Source organism: Phyllobates terribilis, unplaced genomic scaffold (genome assembly GCF_046119375.1).
Source record: "Phyllobates terribilis strain yellow unplaced genomic scaffold, ASM4611937v1 Scaffold_11__3_contigs__length_659146591, whole genome shotgun sequence".
NCBI classification, from domain to species: domain Eukaryota; kingdom Metazoa; phylum Chordata; class Amphibia; order Anura; family Dendrobatidae; genus Phyllobates; species Phyllobates terribilis.
This window is the reverse complement of record NW_027362771.1, coordinates 394,824,036-394,845,554: the sequence shown is the minus strand read 5'-3', so window position 1 is coordinate 394,845,554 and position 21,519 is coordinate 394,824,036. Positions and strand designations below refer to the sequence as shown.

The following is a 21,519-nucleotide window of genomic DNA, read 5'->3' as shown; positions in this document are numbered from 1 at the left end:
AAAAATGTCTTGCAGCACAGAAAGTAGAAAAATTGCTCTCCATGTTGACATCCATTTAAAAAAAATAGCTGAAAAATTCCAAAAAAAAACAACCCATAAGCAGTTTCCACTTTGAGGTAGTGGGAAACTCTTGTATATGGGTACTGATCTTAGTAACACAAGATATTCCCTTGTATCAGATCACCTGGTGGCCGACAGTTTTCTTATGCTCCTTGCTTGCTTGCTCAAGCTTTGGCTTGCGCAGACTTGTACGGGATAGGAGAGTCCGTCCGGTGGGAGCAGTTGATGTTGGACTTAAGACCTCATAATCCTGGAAAAGCTCCGTCAGCAACTTAAACTAGAAAATTGGAAGGAATCAAGACGATAATTACAACCCAGCAGGTAATAGTGTAACTGTATGCAGTTTTATAATGCTGAAACTGAAGTTAGTAAGTGTTAGAAAAGGAAAAATGCATCCTGAAATAACGGCTCTGTGCACACTTGGGTCATGCTTCCATTTTACAATATGGTTTTATATTGTGACTCAGATTTCTTCTGATTTATCAGAGTAGCAAAGTGTCCAGAATGTGCACAATACCTTAGGAGCAGGAGCATTGGACGCATTATCGCATGCAGTACTAGAAGCGCAGGGCAAGAACAGTTTTAGTCTGACCAATATTATAGAATGCAGATTTTTTTATATTTCATTCCTTACTATTTAAAGCTTCTACTTGTAAAGTAATCTCTCAATCTGGGGGTTTTACAGGATTGTTCTAAACATGAAAGACCCCGCTCCTCATCTATGCTGGATTCTGTCCCAACTCTTGACCATCAATGATCTACAGGCCAACCTTCCCCACAAATATCACTGGACAGCCCATTTCTTGTATTTGACTACAAACAATTATCAACCGCCCTCAAAGTAGGTGAGAAATATATGATGGCTGGGGACCTACCATCTGGGACCTCAATTAATTCTGGCACAATAGCAGTGAAAGGCTTGAATAAAAGGGGCAGATGAGCACTAGTCCTGCCCTTTGGTACAGAGTATTACATCAAGCCCCTGTAAACGGGGATGAGGATGAGACATCACTTGCGAATTGATGTCAACCGCACAATGAAACTGCACTGGCGCTCTATCCCTAGCGACATGCCATCACTCAGTGAGCGGAAAACCCCTTTAAAACATCGCATAGCAAAAATCTCTACAAAAAAGAGAAGTTGGTCACTTATCTATTACTGGTTTTATCTAGATTTAGTGAATCAAACGTAAGAAATTTTTTTTTAAAGAATATTCCTAATTATTAAAGGGGCTTCCACCTTGGTCTACGCCTGTCCCATAGTCATTAGCTAGTAGCAGTTTGGAGGGTCCCGCATCTGGGAACCTTGAGAAGACATCTGATTTTCACCAAGTGAACTACTCGTCGATGCTGGAAAGTAACTTAATCATAATCTGTACAATACGCAGATGACAGGCGTCCGGCAGAGTGGGGGTCGGTCTCTACAGCAACAACACTAGTGTGTCTCAAAGAAATGTGCCAAAGTGGTGATTTCAGCCCTGTTAGTGAGTCGATATAGATTAGTAGCGCTTCTCTCCTCTTTATAACATGGAGAGTCTATTGATGAAACTACTGAGCGCATAAAAGCACCGCACCAATAAAGCAATGTTCTGCTGTGTCGCTGGCAATGATCATGCTGCCTTTATCGCTCCTTTTCTCCCAAGCGCCCCTCTAGGTATAAGGAAAGCAAAAGCAGAAGAAGTCTAAGATACTAGATGAAAGTTACCTTCTGAGGAATGTGTGACACACAAATGGAATAAAAGGAAAAGAAGAAATACAATGCAACGGTGAGACAGTAAAATAAACACATCTACAACGATGAAGAACATGAATAGCATGAGTACAGCAATGTGAGCGGCTCACAACAGCATGTATACATGTATTATCAGAAAATAAGAGAAATGACTGTATACTACGCTCTGATATTCAATATATACATGCAGCTTGATACACGACATCTTGGCTCAGCACAATGCAGAGATTTACCCCTTAAAAGGAACTGATCAGCTGGTTTATGCTGCCCAAACCACAGGCAGTACGAATCACAGAATGGCAGAACCATTACAGGTAGATTGTGAACACTGAAATGCGCTGGTGTTTCTGAGAAAATATAGTTAGATCCAGGATCCAAGGCAGGCAACAAGATTACTCTGGTATCGCCCTCCGAACCAGCTCTTTCCAGGGACACTCGCTATGGGAGAGACCTCTAGCATCATTGAGAAAAGCCAGACATGAGCGACATCGGGCTAGTCTCATCTCCGACTATGGCTTTCAGCTAGATTACTGATTCATGTTGCCCATGGTTTGGGTAGCATGAAACAGCTGACAGGTTCCCTTTAAGAAACAGTATTTTAGGGGATGTAATGGATTATTCCCATCTTAGCAAGTTGTCACTTATTTATTGGATAGGTGAAATAACATGCTAACTGCTGGGGTCCGTCTGTGGAGAACAGGGATGTGAAAATGCCCACGAGGATAGGGCAGTGGCCACTCCATTCATTGTCTATTAAACGGCACCATTTTTTCTTTTTATAATACTTAACAGCATTTTAATATTGTTAACAAACATGCATCCTTTTAGGTCTTGCCATAATTACCTATTACCACAAGTAACTGGAGTGACAGAGGAAGCCCTCTCCCTCTGTCAAACAGTTTAGATGCCCCCTCCCTCTGTCAAACAGTTTAGATGCCCCAGTAGTCATTTACAGCAGTTTATAAGAGGATAGACTGCATTACCTCTGGTTTCAGCAGCAGGGCTCATCACCCGGGTGCAGTGATCGCAACCACATCATTACAATGAAAAACAAGCCCCAGTTATTTCATGAGGAATATAGGCATTTACTGGTCCTCCTCAACAATGTCCACTAATGAAGTACAAACTAAATTTAGCAAAAGTCTTATTTAAGTTTTGTTGGTTCTAAACTAAAGTGCCCATTTTTCTCTTGAAACAATTTTGTAGAATGGATATCTTACGATGTGAAAAACATATGAAATGTAAGATAAAGACATTTCATTTAAAGAGTGAATAGTCAATTCTTAAAAGTCTAATGCAAAAGTCAAACAATTTTTCTGTGTCACGTGTACTTTCATGTACGATTGTTCCCACAAGGGGGCGTACATTACTTTGGGAAAAAACCTACAAACTATGTCCTTGACTAATATTATTAAAATGAAGGTTATTACCAATACACTCCGGTTCACTCTCGCCTACAATCACACTTGGGTAGCTTGATGGCTCTAGTAGTACCTGGATTGGGGTCATCGGTGTAGAGCTTGTATATTTCCCTGTGTTTGCAGTGTGTAGGAAACCCAGACAAAGACATACGAAGAGAATACCTGACTTCCGAGGAAATGGAGCACTTCATGCATATCTTTCTATGTGTGATCATTAAGAATGGCATGTGAACCCTCAAAAAGGAACAGCAATATCCCCGTGTACAACATGACAGAATATGTTTCGCTTTATCAGCAATGGGAAATAAAAAAATGACATTCCCCAGTTCCGTTAGTGATCACACGCACACATATCAGCTTTCTACCTATCGGTAACAGGTGAGATAGCTACACCGTTAAACTATGCAGGCTTTACCAGAGAATGAGTTGTGTTCTACTACATGATCTGGAGATGTTTAGTAGGCCTCGGCTACTAGCTGAACATTTCACGGTCGTATTGTTTCACCAACCTTACTCGCTTTGAGAACTTTCACTTGATCTTCAAATACTGTATCTTTATTCTTCTCAAGAAAACCTTCACACTGATATTCTACCTGTAAGTAATGTTAGCAAAAAACAATACTTTGTAATAAAATCCAAAATGGTAACATAAAAGAATCTGTAGGATCTGTAGTCCAGATACAGGATGTGTCCACGTGACAGTCATAGAAAAACAAGAAGTGTGACCGCTTAACTTCAGAACTTTGTTTCATGGTTTGTTTAATGGCCAAAATAGGAACAATGGGTCCGTTGTATTGGCACAATCCTACCCTATATATAGATGCTGGCAATTTATATCACTCTCCAGCAGAATATATTCAAGTACTCTGATTCTAGAAGGAGCACAAATGAGATGAGGGTTCTTCTCATCTTCTCTCTTCAGGAGCACACCGTTCCCCTGCCTACTGGCTTGATGACTGAAGCATTTGTCACTTACCAATTGGATGTTAGATAAGTGGGGTGCAGACCAATAGGATCCCCATAGATTTCCAAAACGGAGAACCGCAGTAACCCCAGCCAAATGAGGAATTTGAATGGCATAACAGCTGGTCAGATAACATGTTGCATGCTTCAAATGCTATAACACTGGCAGATACATCAGAGCAGTTCCAGTGCCGACACATGCTCTACTGCCTCTATGCAGACTCGTCCTACCAGAGACGTGCGGCTGAAGGAGGAAGAGGTAGCGTCCCTGTATATGGAACTTCACGATTCTTGCATTTCTTATCTATATAGCAGATAGGTGATAAATGCTATTCGTAGATCTGAAGCCTATATCACTCCAACTTTATTCCCCGCCCAGTGCTGCCTTCTCCTGTTCGAGTGATAGCCTCTATGCTGTGTGACGTCACGCAAAAGAGTCAGTCTGGTAGGATGCGGTGGCACTGGGAAAGGAATTGAGCTGGAGTGACAGAGGTTTCAGGTCTACCATAGTCCTTCAGCTTCATTTGCACAACAATGCAAAAGCTGATTTCTCAGTAATGGAGGAATGGACTGGCCATGTAAAGGTATTACTGGACATATCTTTCTAAGAACTACATGCATGTATAAATAATTTGCAGGGGGTAGGGGGACGGGGGCAAGGGTGTTAAATTATGCTGATAGATTTCCTTTAACCCTGTTAAATTTTTAAAATTGCAAAAGACCTTTATCTTTTCCAGCGGTGCCATGAAGCATGTGTCATGATGGCTGCCCAGTCACACACAGAAAGCAAGAAAGAAACCAACAAGCGACACATGTGAGCACGTTTAGCCCAATATTGCCTTGTAACATGGGATGTAGACTGGTTCTTATGTACTCTAGTGAGTCTAAGGAGAGCTAAAAGTAGAATCTGTTAGTGACAAATTCATTAAATAAAGTATAAGACATCAGATCCCCATATGATGCTGTACACACGTGTATTAGTGATATGATTAGTTCAGAGCTGTTTATGGTCGTATTGCACCTGAAAAGGGCCTCGGTGCGGCCTATACATGCTGATGTAATACAGGTTCAATACACTTTCAGGCTTATTTTTAAGCTGATGAATAATTTTGTTTTCTGTGGATTATATTTGAACAAGAGAATCTGCATTATCTGACAGTGCATCTTGACATGTTATCAGTACTTTGCTGGTGCGGTTTAAAGACTTTCTTTTTTGTGCTGCATCAAGTATGGTACTATTCTGAAAGAAAGTAGACATGTTTTTCCAATCCTATACAACTCATTTAATTTTTCTGCAAGTGACACATCTGTCCCCAATAAGTCAATGGACTTCAGACTACAGACTAACAAAAAACAGCCTATATTCTGCTGAAAGATCTGCCGGGAAGTCATGAATAATATTACTATGGATTCATCTGCTCAGCTTATGTGAGTGTTTAGGGTGAGAGAGACTTATTTTTGCAAACAATTTTCAACATCTTTTTCACAAAAGTCTAGTGTATGTCAGTACATTGAGAAAAATGTTCACTTATATTCTGGATTTCACCAGAAGATAAATGAATAAGGACAACTTGGTGTAATAAGTGTCTGTGGTTACCTTATCAGCAAAATGCTTAATAATAAATGCTACATTGGACAGACGCGGTTTCTCAAATAATGCACACGTTTTCAGCTGTGTGTTGTACAATTTCTGGGCCCAGGTACTGTCTGTTCCTTTAGGCATCTAAGAAAAAAAATTAAACAAAATCTGAATAGTAAAATACATTTGTCATTGCAATATCAGCCATGTAGAAGAAGAAGACTTCCTACCTTACATTCTTCATCGAGCAGGTCCAGAATACCCATTTTGGCCTCTATAAGATTGATGCAGGGCTGGTTGTCATAAAAATCAATCAGGGTCCATGGGATTTGTTCCTTCATGTACTCTTCTTGTTCCAACTTGAACACATGCTGTAAACGGGACACAAAGATGCATCTCAGAAGACAAGAACGCAGAACATAAAGGCCTGGGGTCGAATTCATTAACTCTAAGAATAATAACAGAACCCTATTATTTATGACTTATAATAATTGGAACAGAATCTCATTGAAGCCTGACCAGCTTCTGTCCAAAAATGTGGACCAGATCTGACACTCATTATCTCACTATATCCTTGAAATCCAAAAACCACTACTTGACACAATTACCGGCTGCTGGTGATGAGATCGAGGCTCCTACAAGGATTTCTTCTTGATCACATACTGTATGTACAGAACAGTAACCCCCCCACCCCAAAAAGTCCAAAGGTCTGATTCTTCCTTGCAGCATCACTCATTCATTATCTTCAGGTCTATGAAGATGCAGACAGAGATGTTAGAGGGATAAACTTATTTCTTTGGGAGCATACTTCTGCCCAGCCTAACAGGTCCATGCTTGCCAGGGGGCAGCGCAATACTGAATATTGATGGTTGTGGTCAGTGGTATCCTTGCTCCACAAGTCCGCCCTCCCATGATGCAAACAGAGGTAGAGTTACCTCTGCAGCATCACGGGACCGCAAGAAAAGTGGTACTGGCTGAATCCAGTGATCAGGCTAGCTTCAGAGCAGAATTTTTGAGGTGTATTGCAAAAAGCTTGCAAGCACGCTTTTCTTGACTAGGTAATCGGCCACCTCTGTTAGATTACAGAGGTCGCTGGTAATCTAGGCAATGAACAGTAAACTATCAAATTAAATATCCCTCAGTTCTTAAAGGGGTTGCCCGGGACTTTAACATTAAATGGCCTATCCTTAGGATATGTGATCAATGTCTGATCCGTGGGGGTGCTATACCTGGGCACACTTGCGATCACTTGTTCCTAGTGTCGGCAGACAGAACTGTTCAGCTCCGTCAACTGTATAGTGGTCTCCATTGGGTACTGCACATCCACTCCCTATTCAAATCAATAGGGGTCAGATGTGCAGTACTGGCCTGTGGCCACTATTCTGTCGACGGAGCGGTGCTGTGCATCTCCATAACTGACCACCGCTGTGAACAGCTAATCGTCGGGGATGCTGGGTGTCGCACCCCCACCAGATATTGATGACCTGTCCCAAGGATAGGCCATTAATGCTTAAGTCCCGGACAACCCATTTAAGAATGGAGATGATTTTTAATAAGAAGTAACTTGTAAATTTCCATGTTTTTACAAACACTTTGCAATTTTACCCATTTAACAAGCTGAAACAACCCCTTTAAAGAAAAAGTCCAGCAGCCCAGCTAATGTTTTTCAGTGTGTATCAAAGGATCTGAAATTTTAAAAAAATGATTCAACCTTACAAATATTAAAATGTCCCATTGGTTTGTGTGCACTGCACCATGCAGCCCAGCTACAAACACACTGCGCAGTTGCTCGGACGCTACAGTCATACTCTCTTCTACCTCTTCACTAATTCTTCATAACTTACAATTGGTAGGTTAGCCGGAGGTAAGGGGTTGACGAGAGAGACCATGACAGCAGGATCACACTACACCTGGCTTCTTTGTGGACTATTACTATTGAGACTCACAGGTCTAGATACATAATAGGATATAACCAAGTCAATTTGCTAAGTTGCTTCCTTCTATTTTCGATGCACTTAACAATGGATGACAAGATGACTGCAGGGTCAGACTGCACAGTTTGTGCAGTCTGTTACTATGTAAAACCATTTGTCTACATGGATGCTGTAAAAACTAAAAGCCTATCCACATATTTGAGTGATTACCTGAATGACACATAACGATTCTCTATAACGGGTTGTTGTGGGCAAGGTCTGGCATTTAAAGAAACATACATTGTTGTATACCAAGACTGCGTGAGCAGTGATTCACCTCTAGGTGCAGTTACTATGTCCATTACATGACAAACCATCATAACAAAGAAGCATCATGCAGAAGAAAAAAAAACAAAGAACATTACCCCAGAGAATAACAGATGTCTTTACATGTCTCACACAGGGTAAGCCACACACAGCCCTGCTCTCCTCAAACATCTCACTGCTGGCATCTACTGTGAATACAGGTGGTGTGAGGGGGAGTAGAGCAGAGCTGTGTGTCACTACATTCACCTCTGCAGCTCTCATGTCACAGCAGTCAGTGTGGTGGGGAGTGAAGCAGGGTTGACAGAGCTGTGATAGGAGAGCTGCAAGTTTATAATTACACATACCTCTCCTATCCCTCGGCTTGTAACCACAGTAGGTGTCAGCATTGAGATCAGTGATGAGAACAAAATTGTGTGTCTTTACAAGCACTTTTTGCAGCACTGCTCTCACTCTGCTGTCAGTGTGGAGGGATATGGAGAAGAGCAGAGATGACAGCACTGTGAGAGGAGAGCTGAAGAAATGTTTGCAATGAGAAACAGCTCTGCTCTATTCCCTTCCCCTGCTTATAATAACAGTAGATGCCAACAGTGAAATCTTTGAGGAAAGCAAAGCTGTAGGTCATCAAATATTTCACACAATCACAGAGTCTGGTCTGATAATTTTCTGGGAGCATATTCTTTTTTTTTCTCCTACACTATGCCACCAGCTTATGATTGGTCAACATCACGCAAAGGAAAAAATCAATGCCCCCAGAGACGAATCTCTGCTAAAGCTCCGTTGGTTGAAGGTGAAATTATAACTTAAACTTAACAAGCCAGTATCTCTGCAATGGAAATCAGAAATAAAACCTACTCAGCTCTACAGCCACAATTCCATGATGTGGCCACTTTAACATGCTAAAACTGGTGAAAGGTCCTCTTTAAGCAACGTTCTAGATAGTTATCATTACTGATGTTGGGCGTCTGTAAATCCTTTATCTAGCTGAGGGCTTTTGCAAAAATGTTACAAATCGGTCCCTCAGTTATAGCCCCAGTATCAGTATTTTTTCTCAGGCGTGGGAGACAAAACCAGGAGAGGAACAATCAGAAAAACAGTATAATAGAAACAAGTCACCAATTCTGCATTTATCACCCACTCCTGGTTTTGGCTCCCACTCCTGAGAAAAAATACTGACCGAACACTGACCAAATAGTGATAGTGGGGCCGGGGCCTTAGTGTGAGTGCTAGCAGTAGTGACGGGACTGTATACAAATTTCCACAATGTGGTGAAAGAGGAAAGTATCTACAATTTCAGGGATGGCAGAGAAAGACTTCAGATAAGGAGGAAATTAAAGGAAATATGTACAGTTTTAGAGAAATGCTGACATAAGACATGATCTGGTGCAGAGAGTACTTGGGACATAGAGAGTTCAAATGGAACATGTACTGTATAACAGGGAGGAACACTGTCTCAGGGGGTCTGAAAATTAAAGAAGAATGCAGTGTGAGACTTCGTGCAATTGGATTAACTAATGGTACGGTAACTTCATACGCAAAAAAAAATTTCCATGGTAACAAGTTTCCATTGCCCTCAAGTGCAACTGAGAAGAAAAATTCATCTGGTTTGAATACTTATTAGTGATGTGATCGTATTGCAGAAAAAAAAATGCATGATGAAGCAAAGCATGCATCCCATACACCCCAAACTAAGGAGAATACTCCTACTGTCGTATGACATGACACATGAAAATAAGTGCCTGGTTGACTGGTGGTGGTTCCAGAAAAGAAAAAAAAGTTTGAGAAGTCCTGCACTAAAACGTATTTTGCTTCATAGAAATAAAACATATTTTTATCCTACAACCAGTATAAAGGTTGAGGTCCATAGATGCTCACCAGGTTAAATTGCTGCTGTAGCTTCTCATTGGCGTAGTTGATGCAAAACTGCTCAAAGCTGTTTATTTCAAAAGTTTCAAACCTGTAAAATATATATATATTAATGATTATCAATGGAAAAATATTTTATACTAGATGGTGGCCCGATTCTAATGCATCGGGTATTCTAGAATAGGTATGCGGCTGACCGGGCGCAAGCAGCAGAGCGGTGTTTACATTTGGCGCCAAAATCGCTGATTGCTCGAGGCCGGCAACCGCGACCAAACAGCAAAGCGGTGTTAAAATTTGGCGCCTATATCGCAGATTGGTCACGGCCGGTGGTTGTGACCAATCAGCAGAGCGGTGTTTAAATTTGGCACCAAAATTGCTGATTGGTCAAGCCCGGCGGTCGCGACCAATCAGCAATTTTGGCGCCAAATTTAAACAACGCTCTGCTGATTAGTCGCAACCACCGGCCGTGACCAAGCAGCGATATTGGCGCCAAATTTAAACCCCGCTCTGCTGATTTGTCGCGACCGCCGGGCTTGACCAATCAGCAGAGCGGGGTTTAAATTTTGCGCCAATACTGCTGATTGTTCGCGGCCGGCGACCAATTAGCAGAGCATTGTTTAAATTTGGCGCCAATCTCACTGATTGGTCGCGTCTGGCGTCCGCGACCAATCAGCGAGTTTGGCGCAAAATTTAAACAACGCTCTGCTGATTGGTTGCGGCCGCCAGCCGAGAGCGACCAATCAGCGAGATTGGCGCCTAATTTAAACAGCGCTATGATCTCCCGACGGCAAGTGTGAATGGAGGACCGAGGAGCAGCGCCGCCGGTCGGGTTGCTTCTGCTGCGAGCTGCCGCTCATCTCCCAGTTGCTTGCAGCGGAAGTACCCGCACAGGCAGCGCCGCTCCCCAGTCCTCACTAATACGACGCTGATTGGTTGCGGCCGCCGGCCCCGACCAATCATCGATATGGGCGGCAAATTTAAACCCCGCTCTGCTGATTGGTCGCGGTGGCCGGCCCCGACCAATCAGCGATTTTGGTGGCCAATTGAAACACCGCTCAGCTGATTGGTCGCTACCGCCAGCCGCGACCAATCAGCGATTTTGTCGCAAAATTTAAACAACGCTCTGCTGACTGGTCGCTACCGCCAGCCGCGACCAATCAGCGATTTTGGCTCAAAATTTAAACAACGTTCTGCTGATTGGTCGCGGTGGCCGGCCCCGACCAATCAGAGATTTTGGTGGCAAATTGAAACCCTGCTCTGCCGCGACCAATCAGCAGAGCGTTGTTTAAATTTGGCGCCAAGCTCGCTGATTGGTCGCGGCCAATATTTAAATGTTGCGGCCAAATCGGTGATTGGTCGCGGGCAGCGCCAGCGACCAATCAGCGATTTTTAACACAAATGTCCGGACCTTGGTAACACCATGCGGATACTGTGGGGACATCAGCGGCTAGGGTGTCGAGGGAGGACCGGGGAGCAGCGCTGCAGGTCGGGATACTTCTGCTGTGAGCGCCCGCTCATGTCCCGGGTTCTCGCAGCGGAAGTATCCGCACAGGCAGCGCCGCTGACATCCATGCGACTAGGGTGTGAAGGGAGGACCGGGGAGCGGCGCTGACATCCAATTGGTCACGGCCGCTATTTAAATGTGCCGCACAAATCGGTGATTGGTCGCAGTCTTGGCCCGCGACCAATCACTGATCTTGCCGCAAAAGTTAAACACTACTGTGCAGATTGGTCGCGGACGCTGCCCGCGACCAATCACCGATTTGGGCGTCAAATTTAAATGTCGGCCGCTACCAATCACCGATCTTGGCTCCACATTTAAACACCGCTGTGATTGGTCGCCGACGCTGGGCGCGAGCAATCACCGATTTTGGCGCCACATTTAAATAGCGTCCGCGACCAATCAGCGATTTTTAACACAAATGTCCAGACCTTTGTAACACCATGCGGATACTGTGGGGACATCAGCGGCTAGGGTGTCAAGGGAGGACCGGGGAGTGGCGCTGACATCCATGCGGCTAGGGTGTGAAGGGAGGACCGGGGAGTGGCGCTGCGGGTCGGGATACTTCTGCTGCGAGCGCCCGCTCATGTCCCGGGTTCTCGCAGCGGAAGTATCCGCACAGGCAGCGCCGCTGACATCCATGCGGCTAGGGTGTGAAGGGAGGACCGGGGAGCGGCGCTGACATCCAATTGGTCGCGGCCGCTATTTAAATGTGCCACACAAATCGGTGATTGGTCGCGGTCTTGGCCCGCGACCAATCACTGATCTTGCCGCAAAAGTTAAACACTACTGTGCTGATTGGTCGCGGACGCTGCCCGCGACCAATCACCGTTTTGGGCGCCAAATTTAAATATCGGCCGCGACCAATCACCGATCTTGGCTCCACATTTAAACACCGCTGTGCTGATTGGTCGCGGACGCTATTTAAATGTGGCGACAAAATCGGTGATTGGTCGCCGACGCTGGGCGCGACCAATCAGCACAGCGGTGTTTAAATGTGGAGCCAAGATCGGTGATTGGTCGCGGCCGATATTTAAATTTGGCGCCCAAATCGGCGATTGGTCGCGGGCAGTGTCCGCGACCAATCAGCACAGTAGTGTTTAACTTTTGCGGTAAGATCAGTGATTGGTCGGGTCCGAAGACCGCGACCAATCATCGAATCGTCTTGGTGAGGACCGGGGAGCGGCGCTGCCTGTGCGGGTACTTCCGCAGCGAGAACCCAGGACATGAGCGGGCGCTTGCAGCAGAAGTATCTCGACCCGCAGCGCCGCACGCCGGTCCTCCCTTCCGCATGGAGGTCAGCGACGCCGGCGGTCCTTCCGCTGCTACCGGCCGGGAGATGAGCGCCTCGCGCCGGTCATCGCCCAGCTGCATCTCCGTCCCGCAGATGGGTCCGGCTGTCGAGGTCCTTCTGTTGTTACCGGCCCGGGACATGAGCGGGCGCTCGCAGCAGAAGTATCCCGACCCGCAGCGCCGCACCCCGGTCCTCCCTTCCGCATGGAGGTCAGCGACGCCGGCGGTCCTTCCGCTGCTACCGGCCGGGAGATGAGCGCCTCGCGCCGGTCATCTCCCAGCTGCATCTCCGTCCCGCAGATGGGTCCGGCGGTCGAGGTCCTTCTGCTGTTGCCGGCCCGGGACATGAGCGGGCGCTCGCAGCAGAAGTATCCCGACCCGCAGCGCCGCACCCCGGTCCTCCCTTCCGCATGGAGGTCAGCGACACCGGTGGTCCTTCCGCTGCTACCGGCCGGGAGATGAGCGCCTTGCGGCGCTCATCTCCTGGCTGCATCGCCGCTGAGCTCCGTCCCGTAGATGAGCCGCTAACGGCCGCCATCTTTTTTCAGAAATCCCGCTGCGCTGATTGGCCGCTGCCGGACCAATGAGAGACGAGGGATATCCAGGACAGACAGACAGACGGGATAAGACCATTATATAGTAGATGAAGCTCAGCAAACATTATAACAATATAGACACTCCTATTTTACAGTGTTCTATAATACTTCTACTTCTAATAGCAGAGATCACACATCGTTGGATTAATCAGTAATCTAAAGAAGATTTTGGTAACCGATTGCATGTAAAATGGATATCCCATTAGAATGGTCCTATCACATCCATGTCTCCTAATCGGCTTTATGTAATGTAGGAATGAGACCACTCCTTATTGAGGATTGGCTTGATTTTCCATTTCCAAAACAAAGCTCACCTGGATTCCTACTTTACTGAAAGATGTAGCTTCAACCTCGCTTTATGTTACATCAGAATGCTGAACCCCACCCACCTCACCAATTGGCAGCTTTCTGCCTATGCACAGTGTAAATAGAAAGCTGCCAATCAGTGGTGGGGGTGGGGTTATACACAGCTCATGAATATGGAGAACTACATGGCCGCAGGTTTACTAGTCGTCTTAGTGATATTCTCCTGCGGATTTTATCAAAACAGTAAGCAGCCCAGTAAGTGAGACATCACTGGAATCAGGGTCTCTGCCTTTACATTACGCAGCTCTCAGATTAGATAGCCAAATCCTGGTGACAGATTTCCTTTAAAAAGGGGTTATTTTAAAAAGGCAACCAATTTCATTTATAATCCCATTAAAAAGACTAAATTGTTCTGGCTTATAAATTTCATTGGATATATGCCCTGTTTTATTCTATGATGTAGTCCACCAAATCATGGCAGTGCAGTATTCACATTAATTTCCATACACAGGACTTCTCTATTATAAAAGACCAGCTTCTGCATTACAAAGTGTATGATATTCAGATGGAAGGGTTAAATGCACATGTAAATGTCACTTTGTTACACCATGAGGCACAATAATGTATTTTACAAAGAGACAGAAAATGTAACATCATCCAGATCATGTAACCCAACTTTCCTTGAGGCAACACAGTCAGCAAATGTATCACATTACTTAAGGAGCAATTAAAATGTGAGCAAGACGATGGGAAGCTGCTTAAAATAGCTGACTACATACTAAGCGTAGAACAAAGGATCAGCAAACAGCTTCCTAGGAAAATATAAGATCACCGAAGCTGGAAAAACAGAAAAGAATAATGTGACACAAGGATACAATGTGTTATGTTATAGACCAAGGATGTAAAGTAATAAACGTGGACAGATCCATTGCGGCTCAGTATTGCAGAGCACAAACAGTGGCGATGTATCAGGTAAACCATCTATTTTTACTTTTGTAGCGTCGTACTATTCATTTGAATGTAACACCTTGTATCGAGAGAGAGAGAGACACAGAGAGAGAGAAAGAGAGAGCGTAAGAGAGAGAGAAAGAAAGAGACACAGAGAGAGAAAGAGAGCGTAAGAGAGAGAGAGAGAGAGACACACAGAGAGAAAGAGAAAAAGAGAGAGAGAGAGACCGAGAAAAAGATTTTTTTTCTCTTTTCTTACAATTTCGTCTCCATTATTTTCAAACGGGTTCGGGTTCTGGTGGGAGTTCGGGTACTGTTCTGGTACCAGAACCAAACTTTCTCAAACGTTTGGGTCAGGTACCAGAAAGCGAACTTCCACCGGTCCGCCCATCCCTAATGGGGTACAAAGAGTCAGATCAGATCTGATCTTGCTGGCCTATACTAAAGAAAAAAAGCTGAATTAAGGTTTTTTTTTTCTCAGTGGCCAAAATATTGAAGCTCTATCACTATCATAGGCCATCAATGTTGTATGTGCGGAAGGCCAACATCCAGGACCTCCATCAAATGGCCAATGGAGGGATCGGACTGCCAGTCATAACCCTCGCTCATCTATGACTGTGTCCAATATTTCAGCCTGACTAATTCATGGGCCTGTAAAAAGATCATATGCCTACAAAAAAAGATCCAATGGCTCTGTATACACTTTAAGCCCACCATACACCTTAGATTGCTGTTGGCCGAAAGATGGTTCCGCTGATACTTCAGCTCTCTCACCCATCTCTCCCATATACAGGAGCGCACTCTCTCGAGTGTTCCTATGTTCTCTATAAGCAAGTCGCTGCCAGATGTAACTGGCGGTGGCTCATCTCAGGGAGAACAAAAGGACTGGCAGGCTGAAATCAGACATGCCGGATTCTTCTCTCCCTTGGCCATCATCTGTCGGGACCCCATACATATTAGACCGGCGGCCAAATCCTTAGATATCGGCAGGTTTGGCCAACATCAATCTAATGTGTATGGAGGAGGCTTTATAGTGAGTTTAACAAGAGGTATCCCAGACATCAACCACAAAAAAATCAAAATATTAATTAGCGTATAAAGGCCAGCTAAAAATATCATCTGATTTGTTTCATGTCTGCTCATAAAGTGTTAACCTAAATCAGAATTTAATGATGCGTAAGACCACATATTAGTAATAGGTATTAAATCAGAAGAAATTAAATGACTAAAAAAATAACCATTTACACCAACCAATATAACACGTCTGAGCAACACACAGTGTTATTCTACAATAGAATATAATATAAATGGGGGGGGGCACATGTTATTTACCCATAGATATCGAGGACTCCAATAAAGGAGTTTTGCTTGGCAGATGACAGTAGGGCTTTATTCACATGACAAACAATCCAATTAAACAAGTAGGCATAAATGTGTTTGGACAGAGCGTCTCTGGCATTGACGGCCTGTAGCCGGGATATTGGCTTGATATACGTCTCGGCAGCAGTCACAAGCTTCCGATGGCAGAGCCAGTGAGACATCTCTTCATAGTCCACTCCCATCAGATCACAAAATATAACAAGAGGTTGATGCTTTGGCTGAAATTGAAATACAAAGTCAATAAGAAAACTATTTCATTAATTGATTGACAAAATCTTAATCTTTTATCAAGAATAAGAAAAAGCTGGGGCATTAATCGTGCTTAAAACCCATGTGAAGTCAGCTCTCTATCTATACTTCTATGTATAAGAAAAAAGGGGAAACAACCTAACATTTCTAACAATTGTGAAATATTACTGCCTCTCTGAAGAAGTATTGACCGGGGGGCATGCGAAACCCAAGACCACCAGCAACAGCTCCAGTCACCATTGCTTTTGCATGAGTGTGTGCACACCCATAGACTTTCTATGGAGCTCATACACCACTGTGTGGATGCTTAGACAATAGTTGGGCGCTTCTGATGAATGGTTTGAGCAATCCGTTTTACTCTCAGATCTTAGACCCCCCTCCCCAATCAACAGTGCTTAGGGGAGCAATAATTCATCAAATATGTCATCTAAAAGTACATGAAGGGACCTCTTGTAGAGCGATGATGCCTTGGATATTAATATGTAACCTAAGAATGATCTGTCATCAGACTGTACTTATTTTATACTATACAAGGGAACTCCGCTATTATATGAAAATACGGTGGCGTCCAGTGAATAGTTAGGAGTATTGTATTCATGAGATGAGCACTTCCCTGCATTGATAGTTGGCTGGCGGCTATGTATGCAAATACACAGCATTCATCAATCGCTGCAGAAAGATGAGAAATGAGCTTTAAACAGATTTTTGGTTTAAAGACAATTGTCTTTTTCTTTTTATGTGTAGTGTCAGTGATCAGAGAGAAGCCCCTGCTATAATCCTCTGCTGCTGGGCCACCAAGCCTATGTATACAGTATTCTCAAAGCAGACTAGGAGGGCTTTTCCATTACCTTCTTCCTCTTTAAAAAGGACACTACTTTGCAATTTACATCAATTAAAAATATACTGCAATTTGTGAGGATATAAATATTTGTAGCCCCTGGGGAAAATGTAATAAGTGCTTTTACAACCAGGATGCCATTCTAGCCCTGGTTGAGTTTGTAAAATTTGCGTTCCCCTCTATCTTTCTGAACAGCGCTCTACTGAGATTTACAAAGGTTAAGCTTCTTATAGGCTTCTAGGGGTTCTAATGGATCCAATGTGGCCCAAAGAAGACTTTAGAAACCAAACATGTAGAAAAGGCAATTACTGCTCAGCAAAGTCTATAGGTATCAAGCCCATAACGTCTTCAACAGAACCTAAAGAAGGCATTGCACTGCAGGACGTTAAAGGGGATCTGTCTGCAGAATTTTGCTGTGGAATCTGAGAGCAGCATGATGTAGGGGCAGAGAGCTTGATTCCAGCCATGTATCACTTGCTGGATTATTTCGTGATAAGAAAGGAAGAGAAAATCCGACCATAAAGTCCCAAAACATCAAATTAGGTGCAAATCAATTTAGGTGCAAAAAATATTCATTTTATTTAGATCAACAATTGCACAAAAGACAAAGACATAAAAGTTAAAAAATATATAAAAACAAGGGACGCAGACCCAGAGAATATATTAATGTCAGAAGGGAGAGGTATAGACAGACAATATAATCATGATGTTTCTTATGCTGGAATGGAGTGGACATGCTCATGTAGGACCCATACAAATAAGGGAAATTAATATCAAACCTAGGACATATAATGTGCAAATACGGAAAATAACCTCACAATAGAAAAATATGTATGTAAAGTCCTAGTGCATATAAATATGGAATCCAAAACAAATGGAGGGCTCATATAGTAAGATGTACTATAAATAATAGCAAGCAACTGTCATCTTAGCAGTATAGAAGATATGTGCACATAAGGTAAGTATATAAAAAGCATGTCACAGTATGAATAATAAAGCTCGCATGGCACTCACATAATGCATATAGCGTACAGCTGTATTACACGCATATAGCAGTCTAATTCATGTAATGATCGCCAGCCTATTGTGCAAATGTGCAATAGGTAACAGACTCCCTCTCTCAGGTGGAATCCACCCCGACGCACGTTTGCCTTTGTTAGGGAGTATATTTATATACAATAGCACTTTACATACATATTTTTATATGCACTAGCACGTAGCATACAATATTCTTTGCACCTAATTTGATTTGCACCTAATTTGATGTTCTGGGACTTTCTGATGGGATTTTCCCTTCCTTTCTTCTCTTAGTGTTTTATCGACTGTCCTACTGATTATACTGATCCGTTTTCTTGATTATGGTGGTATACACAATATATGCCAATTGGTTTTTATATTATATATTTGACCAACATCAGGAACTACTTTTCTTTCCAGTGTTCTAATTTGGATTGCTTGGTGCAGTTTTGATAGAATCCCTGTTTTCTCTGCTGTAGATGTAGCAGAGGTCAGAATGCTGGGCTGCTTATAACCACGCCCACAGGATTCCTGTGTACACTGTTCGTGGTCCAAAATCCGCCAATCAGCGGTGAGGGCGGGGTTATACAGATTAGCCTGACTGGCCTGCATGTGAGACCTAGTCTAGCAGTTATAATCTCCTGGTGATAAAATATGGAATGCATTGAAACTAGAGCACACAGCCTAATAAGTGACATCCCTGGAATCAGACTCTTTGTTCCTACCTCTTGCTGCTCTCAGATTTGATAGCAAAAACCTGCTGACAGATTCCTTTTGAAGTGGAGCACAAGATTCTCAGGCTTGACCTGAAGTATCTTAAATTTTCTCCAGCATCTAAACATATTATTTATTTATTTTTTAAAGAGACTTTAGGAGAGCCATTTTACAAAACTACTTTAGAGGGGCTGCCCACTTTAAGACTAATTTTACACATGGTGTCAGTGGAAGAGGCTAAATTACACCAAGTAAACCTTCCCAGTGCGTCTGTGCTACATTTCTGAGACACTATCTGTATGGTTGAATATTTTTTTCTTAATGGAGGAGGCAAAATGACATTTTGTTACACGTCCCTCCACATTCAGCCATCTTATGAAAGAGAGCACAATGTTCAAATAATACTTCTAAAAGAGCTCAACTCTTTAGGTTCGAGATACAATATGACCACCAAAAGATCATCAGATAGATTACTGTATTTTTCGGACTATAAGACGCCCTTTTTTCTTTCCATTTTGGAGGAAAATGGGGGGTGCGTCTTATAGTCCGAATGTTTGGGGGTGTGTATATTAGATGAATATATATATATATATATATATTATATATATATTATATATATATATATTATATATATATTATATATATATTATATATATATATATATATATATATATATATATATATATATATATATATATATATAATATACAGTACAGATCTTATATTCTAGGTTCTTCAAAGTAGCCACCTTTTGCTTTGATGACTGCTTTGCACACTCTTGGCATTCTCTTGATGAGCTTCAAGAGGTAGTCACCGGAAATGGTCTTCCAACAATCTTGAAGGAGTTCCCAGAGATGCTTAGCACTTGTTGGCCCTTTTGCCTTCACTCTGCGGTCCAGCTCACCCCAAACCATCTCGATTGGGTTCAGGTCTGGTGACTGTGGAGGCCAGGTCATCTGGCGTAGCACCCCATCACTCTCTCTCTTGGTCAAATAGCCCTTACACAGCCTGGAGCTGTGTTTGGGGTCATCGTCCTGTTGAAAAATAAATGATGGTCCAACTAAACGCAAACCGGATGGAAGAGCATGCCGCTGCAAGATGCTGTGGTAGACATGCTGGTTCAGTATGCCTTCAATTTTGAATAAATCCCCAACAGTGTCACCAGCAAAGCACCCCCACACCATCACACCTCCTCCTCCATGCTTCACGGTGGGAACCAGGCATGTAGAGTCCATCCGTTCACCTTTTCTGCGTCGCACAAAGACACGGTGGTTGGAACCAAAGATCTCAAATTTGGACTCATCAGACCAAAGCACAGATTTCCACTGGTCTAATGTCCAATCCTTGTGTTCTTTAGCCCAAACAAGTCTCTTCTGCTTGTTGCCTGTCCTTAGCAGTGGTTTTCTAGCAGCTATTTTACCATTAAGGCCTGCTGCACAAAGTCTCCTCTTAACAGTTGTTGTAGAGATGTGTCTGCTGCTAGAACTCTGTGTGGCATTGACCTGGTCTCTAATTTGAGCTGCTGTTAACCTGCGATTTCTGAGGCTGGTGACTCGGATAAACTTATCCTCAGAAGCAGAGGTGACTCTTGGTCTTCCTTTCCTGGGGCGGTCCTCGTGTGAGCCAGTTTCTTTGTAGCACTTGATGGTTTTTGCACTTGGGGACACTTTCAAAGTTTGCCCAATTTTTCACACTGACTGACCTTCATTTCTTAAAGTAATGATGGCCACTCGTTTTTCTATACTTGGCTGCTTTTTTCTTGCCATAATATAAATTCTAACAGTCTGTTCAGTAGGACTATCAGCTGCGTATCCACCTGACTTCTGCACAACACAACTGATGGTCCCAACCCCATTTAGAAGGCAAGAAATCCCATTTATTAAACTTGACAGGGCACACATGTGAACTGAAAACCATTTCCGGTGACTACCTCTTGAAGCTCATCAAGAGAATGCCAAGAGTGTGCAAAGCAGTCATCAAAGCAAAAGGTGGCTACTTTGAAGAACCTAGAATATAAGACATATTTTCAGTTGTTTCACACTTTTTTGTTAAGTATATAATTCCACATGTGTTAATTCATAGTTTTGATGCCTTCAGTGTGAATGTACAATTTTCAAAGTCATGAAAATACAGAAAAATTTTTAAATGAGGTGTGTCCAAACTTTTGGTCTGTACTGATATATATATATATATATATATATATATTATATACATACACACACACACATATATATACACACACACTCTGTGGGATGTGGTGGAGGAGCGGGGCACAGAAGGCAGCAGCGGCCTGCTGCAGCCTACACTGTCCCCGATGCTAAAGAAAATGAATATTCATAGGCGTGGGGAGCACTGAATATTCATGCTCCTTAATAGCGGCACACAGTGTATCCTCAGAGAGGCTCCTGCTGCTGCCGGGTGATCGCGTGAGCCCGCTATTAGAGGGCATGAATGTTCACCCCCTCTCCACGCCCATGGGCGTGAATATTCATGCCTTTTAATAGTGGGTACACGCGATCGCCCGGGAGCAGCAGGAGCCGCACTGAGGCTACGCTGTGTGCTGCTATTAAGGAGCATGAAGTCACTGCTCCCTGCGCACACAGTCCCGGCGTGGGGAGCAGTGATTTCCGGCAGCTGATCTCTCCTTGTGAGCCGCGCATGGCAGTGACGTCATGCGCTGCTCACATGGCAAGATCAGTGTGGGCAGACAGGATGCAGCGCTGGAGGAGAGAAGAAAGGTGAGTAGGAGTGTTTATTTTTTATGTGCAGCATGATGGGGATTAGGGGGCCATACATACCAGGGTAAGGATGGGGGGGGGC

The 21,519-nt window shown here is 43.6% G+C and overlaps 1 protein-coding gene across 6 annotated transcripts in view; it reads right to left on the bottom strand.

Annotated features, from left to right (window-relative positions):
* MYO5A (myosin VA) overlaps nt 1-21,519 on the bottom strand; it is a 183,972-nt gene that overhangs the window by 50,665 nt on the left and 111,788 nt on the right. For all 6 annotated transcript variants that reach the window (XM_073653024.1, XM_073653025.1, XM_073653023.1 and 3 more), the window contains exons 10-15: nt 15,834-16,099; nt 9,867-9,948; nt 5,985-6,125; nt 5,773-5,898; nt 3,722-3,805; nt 185-337 (exon numbers count right to left, since the gene is read on the bottom strand). In XM_073653024.1, the coding sequence (XP_073509125.1) occupies nt 185-337; nt 3,722-3,805; nt 5,773-5,898; nt 5,985-6,125; nt 9,867-9,948; nt 15,834-16,099 (852 nt within the window). The remainder of the gene's footprint in view (nt 1-184; nt 338-3,721; nt 3,806-5,772; nt 5,899-5,984; nt 6,126-9,866; nt 9,949-15,833; nt 16,100-21,519) is intronic.